The sequence below is a fragment of the Anabrus simplex genome, chromosome 1, assembly GCF_040414725.1.
Source record: "Anabrus simplex isolate iqAnaSimp1 chromosome 1, ASM4041472v1, whole genome shotgun sequence".
In the NCBI taxonomy this organism is placed as follows: domain Eukaryota; kingdom Metazoa; phylum Arthropoda; class Insecta; order Orthoptera; family Tettigoniidae; genus Anabrus; species Anabrus simplex.
In genome coordinates, this window is record NC_090265.1 from 272,651,609 (window position 1) to 272,666,787 (window position 15,179).

Consider the following 15,179-nt stretch of genomic DNA (forward strand, 5'->3'; position numbering starts at 1 on the left):
TTTCGAAGGGTTTTCAATTTTCCCAACATAAAGCCACAAGTGGGCACTCAGCAAATGTCGAAGAATTAAAAAAAAGGAAATCGAAGAAACAAGCGCTGATACAACCTTTGTTCAATCAGCAACAGCAATCGGACGAGTTTTCTTCCAGAGTTTGTAGGGCGTTCGTGAGTGCCAACATACCCCTCTACGAGGTCGAACATGCTGAGATTAGAGCTCTCTTCAAGGACTTTGCAGGAAGAAGGTTGCCTCATGAGTCGACTCTACGTAAAAAATGTGTTTCTTTAGAGTATGAAAAGGTATGAATTCATGCACGATTGCCGTATTCCGCATTCTCGTTTAAACAATTTAGTAATTTTAACATGGATCTGGCTCTGTCGTAATGAAGGTACGCTCTCGATAATAGCTTCATTCCATGAAGAATATTCATTCAGGTACTTATCTCACCAGGTTCTAAACGCAATCAGGGACGACAGCGGGAGCCACCCAATTTGGTTATCTATCGACGAGAACACAGGCAGTTATGGAAGACACATTGCCAACGTTATTGTTGGAAAACTCAGTCCCCGTGAACCGGGGAAGGGCCACCTAATTCTGTGCAGGGAGCTATATGTGACAAACCATGGTACCACTATGCGAACAGTGCAAGCAGCTCTGCGTAAGCATATTTTTGTTAATTTACTTTTCGAGCGATTTGCCAAAGAAGAATAAATACAGTCTGGCTATAATTTCAATGCATTCTACGTATGCTCAGTGAAGACTCTGATGGTTCTGATAGTTAAATATCTCTTACAGTCGTACGACATGTCAGAATCCCATTAACTGAACAGTTCACCCTTCAATTTATGCATTCCTCTTTCAGGCTTGCCGTGGCCAACCTTTTCAGATGAGGAGGTAAACAAAGTACTCGCATTGGTGACTGATACTGCTCCCTCCACGATCAAGGCTGGAAAGAGCCTCAAGCTTCTCTACTCGAAGATGTTTCATGTTACTTGTCTTGCTGATGCAATGCACAGAGTTGCTGAGGAGCTGTGCGAAAAATCGTCCAGCGTCAACAGCGTCATTTCTTCAGTGAAGAAAATTTTCGTCAAGGCTCCTTCTCGAGTCCGTGCCTTCAAGACGATGCATCCAGAGCTGCCTTTACCTTCTGAGCAAATATTGACGCGATGGGGAACTTGGATCTTGGCTGCCCTGTATTACGCTGAAAATTATAGGGCAACTGAAGAGGTAAGACTATTTGAAATGTTTAAAATCTTCTCATTTTCGAGGTTTTCTTTATCATTCTTTTCATACCTTTTATGTTTACTCCATCATACGGCACCTAATTTTGTAATTTTCTCAGTTATTCTCCTCGGCTAATGTTTTTCAATTATATTTTTTCCAGGTGTTCAATATGTGTGATGAGGCGGACATTAAGTACATCGCGAAAGCTAAGGCTGCTTTTAAAATGAAGGGCTTGATGCCATCCTTAACTTTCATAAAAGCCTATATGAGCGTCATTCCTGAGGCCATCCTAAAGTTGAAATTGCAAGGGATGGAGTAGTTTGAAGTGGTCGCTACATTACAAGGAATCATCGAAGAAGCCAACTCGTGACCTGGAGAGACTGGTAAAACCGTGAAACAAAGGATGGAGTTCGTGCTGGCTCGAAATCCGGACTGGAGTGCAGCGTTGGACTTGGAGAGGATGCTGCGTGGCAAGTCTGCACCGTCAGAGGATTTTCCGAACTACTCTGCACGAGAAGCAGCACCATTCAAGTATTTATCTCTCGTATCAGTTGACGTCTGAAGATCGTTCTCATCATTGAAACTTTTATTGACTGATTTAAGAAAATCATTCAAAACAGAAAACATAGAAAAAATTCTTGTTGTACAGACCAATGCAGATCTACTTCATTGACTCGCCTAATTCTGAACATTTTATAAATGAACTTTTAAACTGCAACTTTTATAAGAAAACTTCTCATATATATATACTTGAAACTTGAATGCGAGTATATCGCAGTGTATCACACATACAATTACAAAATAAAGCTTGTATATAAAGATATGTTATTGGTGTTTTTAGTTTCACTTTCCTTTCTATAGTTTATAACTGTGTTTTTCGAGCATATTCTGTATATTTAACAGCATATAATGTTTTTTCGAGCATATCTATCGAGCATATAACACATGGTTTTCGAGCATATCTGGAGATTTTATCGAGCTTATCGATCCGAGCCCTACTTATAACTGATTTAAGCATAGACATGAAATCCTGTTCTCCCAGTTCTCCAGTCATCAAGAACCATCTTACATTCAGAACAGAACCACATTAATTTGCTTTTCGATGACTTGAGTGCATTAAAAGCTCCCACTCCCATACCAATGCATTCTCTATGGAACCATTTAACACACACGCCATCACATCCGACTGCTTCTTTTGTTCCTATCTCCATGTTAAATGCTGGGCAGAGATAGATAGATATCGTTAGCAATACTATCACTTCTGTCCGGCATGGCAACATTTTCTTGTAGTGACTGGCAGTGATGGATACAGTTGAAGATACCCTACTCGTGTGGGAAGTGAGGTTATGTAAATACATTGAACCTTCGAGCATACAAATAGCACTGAACCTTATCAAGTGTACAAGTCCTATATCAGATATCTAGTGTTTCAAGCTTTATATACAGAGAGATCCCAACATTTGAGCAGCCTGTTAGTCACACTGGTGTATTGAACATTGCTTAGATATATGCGTGAAGGAGGCGATCATGTTGCAAAATAAAATGTCACTAAGGGATAGGTGCCTGGTTTTCATACTCGAACATATTACTTTTAAATATATGTCACTCCAACAAATCAATCGATAACGAATACTAGTTAACACACTTCTTTATACCTGAGGTGGACATTCAATATTTAGCTCGTCACTTTCATTAATTATGAGTAGACATTATCAATTGTGCCAACAGCCGATATTGCTTGGGTGGTTCATTGGTTGAGAAGAGTTTTTTTTTTTAAAGGCGGTGCTATGAATGTTGTGTCCCCTAGTATTTATATTGTGTTTCTTTTTGCTGTTTAACATTTGAACATAAAATTTGAAAGTTGCTGGGGCGATATGTCACAGTCATGTGATAAAAACGAACATGTTTGTGTTCTCTGTAATAGCAAACTGGAATCTGAGAGTTCCAGGAACACTTCCGAAAGCATGCTAATAAGGGTCAGCCTGTGAGGAAAGGAATGTCTACAACAACTGATAAGCAAGCTACTCCAGCAACTAAAATTAGTTCTCCTGGTGGTAATTCTGAAAATAATTTAGGATCTGTTGTATGTGACGTTTGTGATCAGCAGTTTAATTCCATTACTGTAGCTATTCAGCAAAAGTTAAGAAAACATCCAGACAGTGCATCAAAGCATTTTTGTCCATTTTGTGGAATGCGTTTCCAATGAAAGTCAACCACGACAAGCACGTGTTAGATCATCCAAAAGAAGCCCCAAGCCGATTATTCCCATGTAATGATTCTGGAGTTGTGTTTTAAAATGAAGAAGCTTGAAGTTATCACTCTAAGTCTACATATACTAGGATTGTGGCTCTGTTCAAAGCGGTAGCCACCCCTCCTCCCAGCAAGAAGATAAAACAAAAATAATGCGGAGAAGCACAGTCAGTGTATTACTGTCATTTATGTGGGTTTGAGTACATTGTGAAATTTAATCTGCAGAAGCATCTAGAACAGAGAACACACCGAGGAAGAACGCAGTTTAGTTCCTGATTATCTCATAAGGTGTACTACCTGTGATGCATTATTCTACAGCAAGAAAGCCTATGACAATCACAATATGCAACATAAACCACAGGATTTGTATGTAACCAGTGAAGAACAGAAGCTTCAGACTGTAAGTCGAGTCGACCAGGATTTTGATACCGGCTGCGTCCAGTCTCCTGCTGAGAAATATGTCCCTGTTTATCGGCTACGACCTCATTCAGAGAAAAAGACTGGTTTGAAATGAAAAATATCATGCATTTTATAACGGATACTTTTTTATCCGGTGGAGAGATACAAGAAAGACTGAAGTTGTGAAGGAAAACCAAGGTCTGAAACAAATTGAGATTAACTGAGAAAGTGAAAGGTGGAAGAATGCCATTCTACTGCAATAGTTTAATTGATTTATCAATCTTGTAAGCCATCATCACTGTGTTGTACAGCAAAACATCAGAATTATCTACATTATTTTGTCCATCATTCCACATAGCAAGCAGCTAGTATATAACTGATCACAAAGTCATTCATGTTCTACATCAGCAGTATTACTGACTTAACTCCCCACAATCACAGTATTGGCAATCCTATCTAGCCCAAAAATGGACTAAACAAAGAAGAATATACATGGTAGGAACTTACCTTAGTAAACTTCTGGTATTATGAGTGTTGGTCCTCATTAGTAAATCACATGATTTTTGTACAAATGTAATTCCTCCAATATCTACCCTCTTGATGGCATTTGATTTAACAGGAATAGTCTGTTGCCCATTGCCATTTGCAGTATTGACAGTATGAATACGTCGCAATGTCTTTCCTAAAGGATCCATCAAAAACTTGTTGCCTCTCACGTATACTATATGGCCACAATTACGTCTTCGCTCTGCAACCATTATTGAGAGTTACATATTACTACATAATATTGAAATCAATTTGATGAACAAATAAAAATAAACAGAACTACATAAAAATATTAGCATCCAACAAGTGTAGTTGAAAGAAAACGCCTCGATATTTTTCCACCATAAACTTAACCAAATCCCAATGTAAACCCATTTTGGGTTAAATTATGACTTCAAAATACATTAAACAACACTTTTGTGTGTATTTTTATTATTATTTTATCTGTAAGTTTGGCTAGTTAATGAACACCATGAGGTAGTTTTAACAGTTGTCCGATTTTTCCATAATATGCATTATAAGCAGCACTGAAAAAAATTATAAATACTGGTATTTCTCTGTCATACATACAAGATATTAGCCCAAGTCCATTTCTAGTGAGAGATAATGTTTACAGTGTGCATTATGTCCTATGGTATGGGTTAGAACAAATATGTTACTTCCATAGATCTGTTGTCTGTTTCATCTTTGACTTTAACAACTGAAAGTGACCAAGGTATGAGCAATGCCAGTAGCACCATTCCTTATACAGTCCTGGAAACGAGTAGTGTGAAAGTGTCTCTCATAGGATTGGTTGGTGTAATGCATTTCAGTGGGCTTGGCAAACTGATATGTAATAACACCTTCTGCCTCAGTGAGGAAAGCAATGGAAAACTACCTCACTCACCATTTACCTAGCACACCTCTTCGGTGATGTCTAGGTCATCCCTGAGCATAAAATTAATCCTTATTTTAAGTTCCCTAAGGAATAACCATCTATGAAACATTCACCTAAATCTGTCAACATCTCCCACAACTTGATCATATAACAATTCTGACAATCTACTAGATTGTGGAATATGTAGAATGCCATTTACCATGTCATGTGAAAAATGGAGTAATTGCCCAAAGTGATAATTTTTTCCTTCATAAGTGCTCAAAACTTTGCATTTTTTAAAATTTGGTAAAACAGTTATACATCCTTTTGTAAGACAAAATCTTTGAATTACTGCATAACAGGGTTTTACTATGTTCTTTTTTTTTTAACATTGCACAAACACATCGAAGATTTTGAGCAATCCTAGGATGTGAAAGCGCTAGGATTGAGAAGTAGCGGCCATGGCCTTAATTAAGGTACCAGCATTCTGCGTGGTGTGAAAATGGGAAACCAAGGAAAACCATCTTCAGGACTGCTGACGGCAGGATGTGCACCAACCATCTCCCGAATACAAACTCACAGCTACAAAACCCTATCCGCATGGTCAATTCGCTCAGTTTACTATGTTCTATGTAGACAAGAGGTGTTCATGCTGGGTTTTTCATCCCACAGGCACACAGCATATACGGTGAGTATGCATTGTAAATTATTTTAGTTCATATTGTTTCTCTTTTCTTCGTCCTCAACAACTAATTCATTTTCATTTTTCTTTACAAATTTTACTTTGACAAAAAAAAAAAAGGCATTCACACTCACTTGACTTTCCTTTTGTACATTGTTGGCACTAGAAACACAACTATTTTAAGACAGAGATTTTTAAGCTCCTTCAGTGATTCATGCTGTTAACTTATCCCAAGAGTTTGAAAACAAAATGTTTTTGTCATTTTACTGCAATAAAAAGAATAAGTGGGCCTTACTCTCATACACATTCTATGTTCATCATCAAGAGTGTTTTTAATAGACATCCAACAACATGGAACATTCTAGAATTAAAAAATTAAGTGAGTTTTTCAGTTTGACACTCAGCTTTTAAAGAATTGTAAAATATGTTTTTTGCAAGGCTTTCTCAAGATATTTAATGCACATCACCATAGTAACATGCATACATGAACAATAATAGCTGAAGGTCTTACGTTATAGAAAAGTACTATTTTTGTGTCTCAATATTAATTAGAGTTGAAATGATAGTATATTGTACCGGTACTGAATAGGTGGAACAAGATACTATTTTCCAATAGGGGAAGTTTTCCGTGCATCATCTTTTATCTCGCCTTAACTCTCTTCCACACCAATAATGAACTTTTCAACCTTAAATAGTCAACTGAATGGTTAGCATACATACATACATACATACATACATACATACATACATACATACATACATAGCATTCCTAATGTCTTCAACAGGGAACGACAGTCTGACCCCAAATTATGAAGTATTCCATCTATTATCACCCATACTACACCACACAATGTCACACTGCCAAATATGCTTAGACCCACTATACATGAACCAATAAACAAAACTATGAACAAGTGAATTGGCCGTGTGGTTAGCATCGCGTAGCTATGAGCTTGGACTCACGAGACTGTGGGTTTGAATTCCACCATTGGCAACCCTGAAGATGTTTTACCATAGTTCCCCATTTTCACAACAGACAAAACCTTAATTAAGGCCACAGATGCTACCCTTCCAATTCTAGCTCTTGGACATCGATCTGTTTGCAGAGAGATTCTGGTGAACTCAGAATATATTTTTCATAAATTTGTTGAGGCGCTTCAGCAACTCCATACATTGGGGCTATCTCATGTCAGGTCTGGACCATCCATTGTCCAGATCCAATGTTCTCTTTCTGTTGCACTTAAGGATGAGATGAGGTGAAGTGAATGCCAGCTTCCAGTCTCTCTTTGTCGAAGGGATCACAAAAAATTATCATAACAGTTAAAAACCATTTTTCACAGTGCTGGTGGTTTTATTGCAGGAATCATGTTCATACAGGAATTTATATTCAACCAATAGCCATGGAGTATAGTCATTCTGGAACTTTTTTTCACATCATATTCTGGTATCCAGCTCCATGGCTAAATGGTTAGTGTGTTGGCCTTTGGTCACAGTAGTCCCGGGTTCAATTCCCAGCAGGGTCGGGAATTTTAACCATCATTGGTTAATTTCGCTGGCACGGGGGCTGGGTGTCTGTGTTATCTTCATCATCATTTCATCCTCATCATGACGAGCAGGTCGGCTACGGCCGAGCCATACTTGCCCTCGGACACTCCCGGCACTAAAAGCCATACGCCATTTCATTTCATCAGATTCTGGTTTGGATCTATAGTAGACACTGTAGTATTTAATATCTCCATGAACTATGACTCGAAGTTCTCTTGAAATTATACCTCTGGCAGAAAAGAACTCTCCAGAGTCTCACTGATGCAAATACTTCACACACGATTGGTCTGTGCTGCGTGTTTGGTATTGGATCTTGAAAATTATGTAGAATGATGATACAGCATACTGTATTTACAAACATTATTGTTGATTTAACTTGAAATAAGGTTGAATCCTACAATGATGAATTAACCCATTATCTCACCCACACGATATGAACAGTCTATCTAGAATTGGTCAGCCTAGTATCGTACAGTACAGAAAACCTACTGACTAGGTCAAAGCGTGCTGTTGGACAGTAGTTAATATGTAAATAGTAAAACTGCAATACAAAACATAAACAGTGCAGTGTTCAGCAAATTGCCGTGATGAATTCCTTGCAATTGTATTTTTATACTGTCCCATGATATATGGGTAGTTGTGGTCATAGATTTATTGCCCTCCTTATTTTAGAGTTTTAATCCTGATTTGATCATTGGAATGGGATCCACTCATCCCATTAGTACACATGAGATCCGACTGGTATGAGGCAGTGAACCCTATCATAAAAAATAAGTCTAAGGGGGTCTTGACCATATGCTACCCTCGGAATATGATGGGGCAGCAGTTGTCTAGGCAGACCTAATTAATATCTTTTAAGGATTTGTAAGAGGCACATGGAAATATTGTTTGTATATTCAAAGAACATGACAAATTCAGAATACTTTGTGATATGGTATACCACCATGATGAGTTGTGATGAACTCGACTTCTTCTGTAAGGATTTGTACCACCAGACCTGGAATATGGGTTTGAAAATTGTTTCTGTAAGAGAGATTTGGCAAGAATTTAGAACAATTTCTATTAAAAAATATGAGAATACTTAATGGGGCTTAGGCCAGAAGAATATTATGCAAAGGAATTATTATTATTATTATTTCTTTGTTTTTTTACAATTGCTTTACATCGCACTGACATACAGTAGATAGATCTTACGGCAATGATGGGATAGGAAAGTGCTAGGAGTGGTGTGAAAATGGGGAAGCACAGAAAACCATCTTCAGGGCTGTCGACAGTGGGGTTCAAATCCACTATCTCCCAAACGCCATTGCAAGAGAATAACATATCACATACCTCAGCTAGAAGGGTGGAGACATGTGCAAAAATTGACTTTCTCTGACCTTAGTATCATGATGCAACTAGCCGAACTACAGTAGACACCCTCCAGTTCGGCTTTGGTTAGTTTGGCCACTGGATAGTCCGGCCAGCACCTTGAGTCACGCTTCTCTTCCTTATCTTGCGCCCCGCTCAGACAGACATAATACCAATGTAGTTGGTCCGATATTGGACATTATAAATTTTCCAGCTAACTCATTCCTGGTTGCCAGCGTTTTGCCGCAATATGCTAAATTGGGCTCATCAGCTGGTCAACAGCACACCTAACAAGACGTATGGCTAGTGCATACCGTGAAGGCCACTGATGAGCCCAGTTTAGCACACTGGGGCGAAATGCTGGCAACCACAAATGAGTTAGCTGGAAAATTTATAATGCCCAATAACAGACCAACTACATTGCTATTATAAATTTACTCATTTGGGACAAATATTTCAGGTTCCCTATGGGAATCAACATCTATACCATCAGACAGACATAGGTCACTACCTGTCCCTCTAGTTTCCAGTTACAATCAGTTGGTTGATAGTTACGTTAATGTGCAGACATAAGTAGTGTGCGTGTGTTTTCAATACTGAACAGCAATGAGTGTCAAAAGGAAAAGTACGTGTGTTAGTATGGAACAAAGATTAAACACCCTAGAGCGTATTGATAAAGGTGAGTCAGTACAAAGTATTTGTAAACTTCTTAATGTTTAGAAAAGCACGGTCAATGATTGGCATCGTAAAAGAAAGTATATTGAGAGTTTCTGTACTCGAATGGAAAGAGAAAAGGCACTTTCAACACATCACACCTTAAGAAAACTGAAAAAATGAATTCTTACACGAAACGTTATGGGTCTGGTTCGTGCAGGAGCGGCAAAGAGGCACTCCAATAAGTAGTCCAACTTTAAAAGCTATTATTCTACACTCAAAACTTCAAAACAAGCGGACATTTTTGGCTAGTGATGGATGGCTTACACGCTGGAAGAAACGTCATGGAATTCATCTCCTTGGCATTTACAGTGAAAAACTTTCATCTGACAACAGGGTAGCAAGTAATTTTTTCAAAAATATTTACTGACATAAACCAAGCAAACCTTACTCAAGAGCAAGTACACTGACTGGCCAAAAGTCATGGGAAGAGACTGAATGTGATGGTAATAATGAGTTGCTCCTCTGCGAGGCCTCAAAATGGCAGCAATATGGTGAGGCATCAAATCTACAAGGTGTTGGAATCATTCTGGAGGGATCTGGACCCATGCATCTTGCACTGCTACACACAATTGGTCTTGTGTAGTTTGTGCGGGGTTCATGGAGCGTACATCAGCATCGACAGCATACCATAAATGCTGGACTGGATTAAGATCCATGGTCATAACTTCACTGAAGTGCTTCTCCAACCACCTGCGTGCCACCACAGAGTGGTGACATGGTGCATTGTCCTACTGAAAAATGGCATCGCCATCAGGGCACTCTAGGGCCAGAAATGGATGCAGATGTCTGAAAGAATGTCCACATAACATGCACCTGCCAGCGCTCCCTGCAGCCGGACAATAGGGCTTAATTGCGACCATGAGAATGCCACCCAGACCAGAACCAAGCCACCTCCTGCCTGGACACAACCTTGTTGACATGCAGGATCCATATCTTCATGGGGCATACGCCACACTCTCACGTGCCCATCAACTTGATACAACTGGAACCAGGATCATCGGACCATATCACACACCGCCACTGTTCCATGGTCCATTGCTGATATTTGCGGGCCCATGCACGTTGTTGAGCTCTGTGTCGAGGTGTCAGCAAAGGGACACGACTTATAATACCAATATAGTTGGTCTATTATTGGACATTATAAATTTTCCAGCTAACTCATTCCTGGTTGCCAGCATTCGCCCCAGTATGCTAATTTGGGCACATCAGTTGGTAAATAAGACACCTACCAAGACACATGGCTACTGGGACACGATCGGCTGGTGAAACCTATGCGGTGCAGTTGCCTCCTTGCAGTCCTGGTAGAAATGGGTTCCTGACTCTCATCATTCAAATGGGTGGGGATCTGACTCTCAGTAACCAGGTGAGCGCCCAGCACGGTTCTGCGGAGGCGACGTGATGCCTGTTCGTTAAAAAGTTGTGGTTTTCACGTGCAGCGGTTTATGCAGGTGGCAACATTCTCTCTGCGATATTGAAGATCCACCCTTGAGACTGTTGACCTCGGAAACCCGAATTCACGTGTAATCTCTGCAATGCTATGACCCATGCGCTGTGCGCTGATGATCATCCCTCAAAGTCTGTTAACTCGCGACGTTTTGCCATCTTAACAACACTGGTGTCTGTGACAAACTGCTTAGCTACGCCGCAGCTAGCCACAACGCTCGGGGTCATACACAGCACATTTTCTAATAGGACACCCCTTCCCATTACTTTTGGGATAAATTACAAACTTTTGCTGGTGCTAAGGAAATTTCAGCCCCATGTTTTAAGGACAGTAAGGAAAGAATTACGGTTGCGTTATGTTTAAATGCCTCAGGGAAACATAAGCTGCCCCTTTGTGTGACTGGAAAATTGGCAAACCAAAGGCTTTTAAGAACTTGAACATGTCATCCCTTCCAATAGGTCACAAACATCAGCTTGGATGGACTCTTACCTGTTTAAAAAGTGATTTATAAGTGAATTTGTTCCTAAAGTGAAACATTACTTGATGAGCTTGAAGTTGTCAGTAAAAGCATTGCTATTGCTGGACAATGCACCCACCCATCCAGAGGAACTTGGATGCAAAGGTGAGAGTGGTATTACACTCTTATTTCAGCCACCAAAAGAAACGAGCATTGCACAGCCAATGGACTAAGGGTCATTGAATGTTTTAAAAGGAAATACCGTCGAAAGCTTCTTTCAGAGATTTCAGTAAAGCTGGATAATGAAGACAACATAAATTTGATTGAGGCCTTGAAGAAAATCAACATAAAAGGTGTGATTTACATGGTGGCTACGGCATATATGGTGAAATACCACCATACACACTTGCAAAGGCTTGGAGAAAAGTCTGGCCAAATGTACAATGATCATTGAAGAACGGAAAGAAGAAACCCTTAAAAGCATACGACAAGCCTAATCTTCAGGATTATCAACAAGATGACAATTATTATTAGCGTATGGTAACGTACACAAAACAATACAAAGATTAAATACACAGCACAAAATATTATATACATAATTACAAGATCATAACATTGAAAACAATCGTGCAAGCAAAAGGGTTCAAAGAGTTAGATCTAAGTTCTCTAGCCATTGTATGGCCTCAGAAGAAGCCACCACAAAGTCCTGGCTGGATCCAGCGAATGCCCTTCCAATGCATTCGGTGACAATATGGTTGATGGTCTGCTTAACTGCACCACAGTCACAGGCTGGAGATGATCTCATACCCCATTTAAACAACATTGATCCACATCTCCCGTGGTTAGTACATCCTCTGTTAAGGGCTACCCATGTCTTGCGGGGCAAATCAAAGCCAGCTGGAAGATTCTTATAATTGAACAGTGTCTGCCATTGAATCGGAGCTACACTGTTCCACTCTTGTTGCCAATCAGTTTTTGGATTGAAATCCCTCCTAACAAGTTCCTGTCCTGTTTGAATAGGAGGAGATCTTGATTTGAGGCGAGTGAATCTTGACGTTAACATCTTTATAGATAGGGAGATCAGGATTGGTTAATACCTTATTGTATTCTCTATACAAGTTGTTCAATCTTCTAATTCTAGGAGGTTCTATGTGGCTGAGCACTGGCAACCAGAAAAGAGGAGTAGATTTTACTGTGCCACTTATGACACGCATTGTTTCATTCAAGACCGAGTCCACCTTTTCAGTATGAGAGCTGTTGATACAAACTGAAGAACAGTACTCAGCTGTGGAAAGCACCAGCGCCATAGCTGAAGTACGCAAAGTAGATGCAGAAGCTCCCCGTGTGAAGCCAGCAAGCTTGTGGATGATGTTGTTGCGTGACCTTAATTTGGCCGCTAGGTTGGTTAGATGTTTACTGTATGATAGCGTTCGGTCGAGAGCAACTCCAAGATATTTGGGGTTAGCACTGTGTGGGAGAAGACTTCCATTAAGTGACACTTTCAAGGTGATATTCGCTTGTCGGTTATTTAAATGGAAGAAGCAGGTTTCCGTTTTACTAGGGCTTGGTTTCAAGCACCACGTTTTGAAGTATGCACACAGAACATCCAGGTCTGCATTTAAAGTTCTCTCTATCACATTAGCATCCACATGCTGACTAATTATTGCCAGATCGTCGGCGTAAGCAAATTGATGAGAGCTCGTGACAGGTATGTCTGCAATATACAGGTTAAACAGTAATGGACAGAGAACAGATCCTTGAGGTAGACCATTGTTAAGTACCTTTATTTTGCTGTGATTTGTATGCATGACTACCTGGATAATTCTATTTGAGAGCATATTGTTAATCAGACGCGACATCTGACCACACTTTGTCAGTTTAAAGAACTTATACACAATACCTTCTCTCCAAACTGTATCATATGCAGCTGTTAGATCAATAAACACTGCTCCACTCTTTAATTGCTTTTTAAAACCTGTCTCAATATGTGTTGTCAGAGCAAGCACCTGATCTTCACAACTACGTTGAGGTCTAAAACCAGCTTGTTCGATTGGAATGATTCTAAAAATTAGAGGGCTTATTCTATTGTAGATGAGCCGTTCCAAGAGCTTCAAGCAGACACTCGTTAAGGCAATTGGTCTGTAGCTTTCGACAGAATCCGTAGGTTTACCAGGTTTTAAGATAGCTAGTATCTTAGTTCGTTTAAAATCTGAAGGGAGTTGACTTGTTTGGAGTGTGTTAGAGAAAAACTGCACTAGCCAATGCAACTCTGTTATACGACCTACAGCAACTGCCTAACTCAGGTGATCTTGTAGTACAAGACATTCTGGATTGATAGATGGTGAAAAAGAACTTGACAACAAAATATTAAATGACGAAGAAATTGTGCAAGCTATTATTCAGTAAAACAAAGAAGTAGAAGAAGTCAATGATGGAGAAGAAAATGAAGGGGGTAAAACGAGTCACACTGAGAGAAGTGCAGCTTTACAATCGGCAGCGACATATCGAGCAACAGACAGAAGCAACAGCAGTTGATGTAATATTTGTAATTAAGTGGCATGATTTTACTTCTAAAAAAGCAACTGACACACACAAAATAGAAAAAGATAACCGATTTCTGTTAAGTTTTGAATTCTGCAGATTTTATGACACAATACTATACTGTAACGTGAGTTTCTTTTGTTTACGACACTCTGTGATGTTAATACGAGGTGTTACTGTATCTTTACTAACTAAATTCTGAGTTTTTGTAATATGTCTTTCTGCATTTAATTTTCCACCACGAGTGTATGCCTCATCGGGAGTGAAAATTCAATAGTGTATGGAGACATAATAAAGACATCAACTCATTTTGGGTTAGTATACTTGGTAAAGACATATTAATACTATTTGCCTTATTATAGGTTATTTATGTAGTACTGTATTTCACGTAAGCTAAATATTGGTATTTATAGCATATTGTCGGTTAATCCGACCTAGAGTCCGGTCCCGAGGTGGCCGAACTAGAAGGAGTCTACTGTATTACATTCTATTTCATCAACACTCAATGGTAATTAATATAGACATTTTTCACTCACAATCATCAAACAGCAAGCTCTCTATACCAAATAGAAGAAGTATCAACTTACTTTTTATAATAGTACTGGTACTTAATTTACGTTGTTGTGAAACAGTAGTAATAGCAGCACCAGTTGCTTTGCTTCGGGTTAACTTTGTGCGTGATGTTCTATAAAGAACTCCTCCAATTCTTACTAAAGCTGAACTATCCTGTACTTTCCTCGTTCTTGGATCTGTACTGTTACCACTAAACAAAACAAGAAATAAAACAAACAATATATAATACTTGCTTATGATGGCAGAAGTAGCCTAATATTCGTCAAATACATAGAAATGTCAATTTGAAAAATCAGTTATATTTCATATCATAAAAATCACCACATCCAGGAAACTGGAGATGGAAAATAATCATAAAAATGTCAACAATAGTTTTCTTTCTTTTTTAAGAGCCCCATAAATATATGATATGTATTTTTTGCACAAATCATAGTTATTTTGCTATAAAATAAGGTATGTTCAGATTAAACATGTTTTTGAATGTTCAAAACTGTTCTTTCAAACTGTGTATTTATAATACTGTACTGCACCCTGAACAAATCCTGTTAAATTATGCACTTAATTCTCAACGTGTGAATAAGCTACCATGACGGTTAAA

At 39.1% G+C, this 15,179-nt stretch overlaps 1 protein-coding gene and 1 pseudogene across 1 annotated transcript in view; one reads left to right on the plus strand and one right to left on the minus strand.

The window, feature by feature from the left end:
* Positions 1-15,179, minus strand: part of ZC3H3 (Zinc finger CCCH domain-containing protein 3) — a 109,470-nt gene that overhangs the window by 74,840 nt on the left and 19,451 nt on the right. Inside the window, exons 4-5 of the mRNA XM_067142302.2 lie at positions 14,596-14,771; positions 4,378-4,618 (exon numbers count right to left, since the gene is read on the minus strand). Of these exons, the coding sequence (XP_066998403.2) occupies positions 4,378-4,618; positions 14,596-14,771 (417 nt within the window). The remainder of the gene's footprint in view (positions 1-4,377; positions 4,619-14,595; positions 14,772-15,179) is intronic.
* LOC136857674 (zinc finger protein 397-like) lies at positions 3,096-3,985 on the plus strand (annotated as a pseudogene).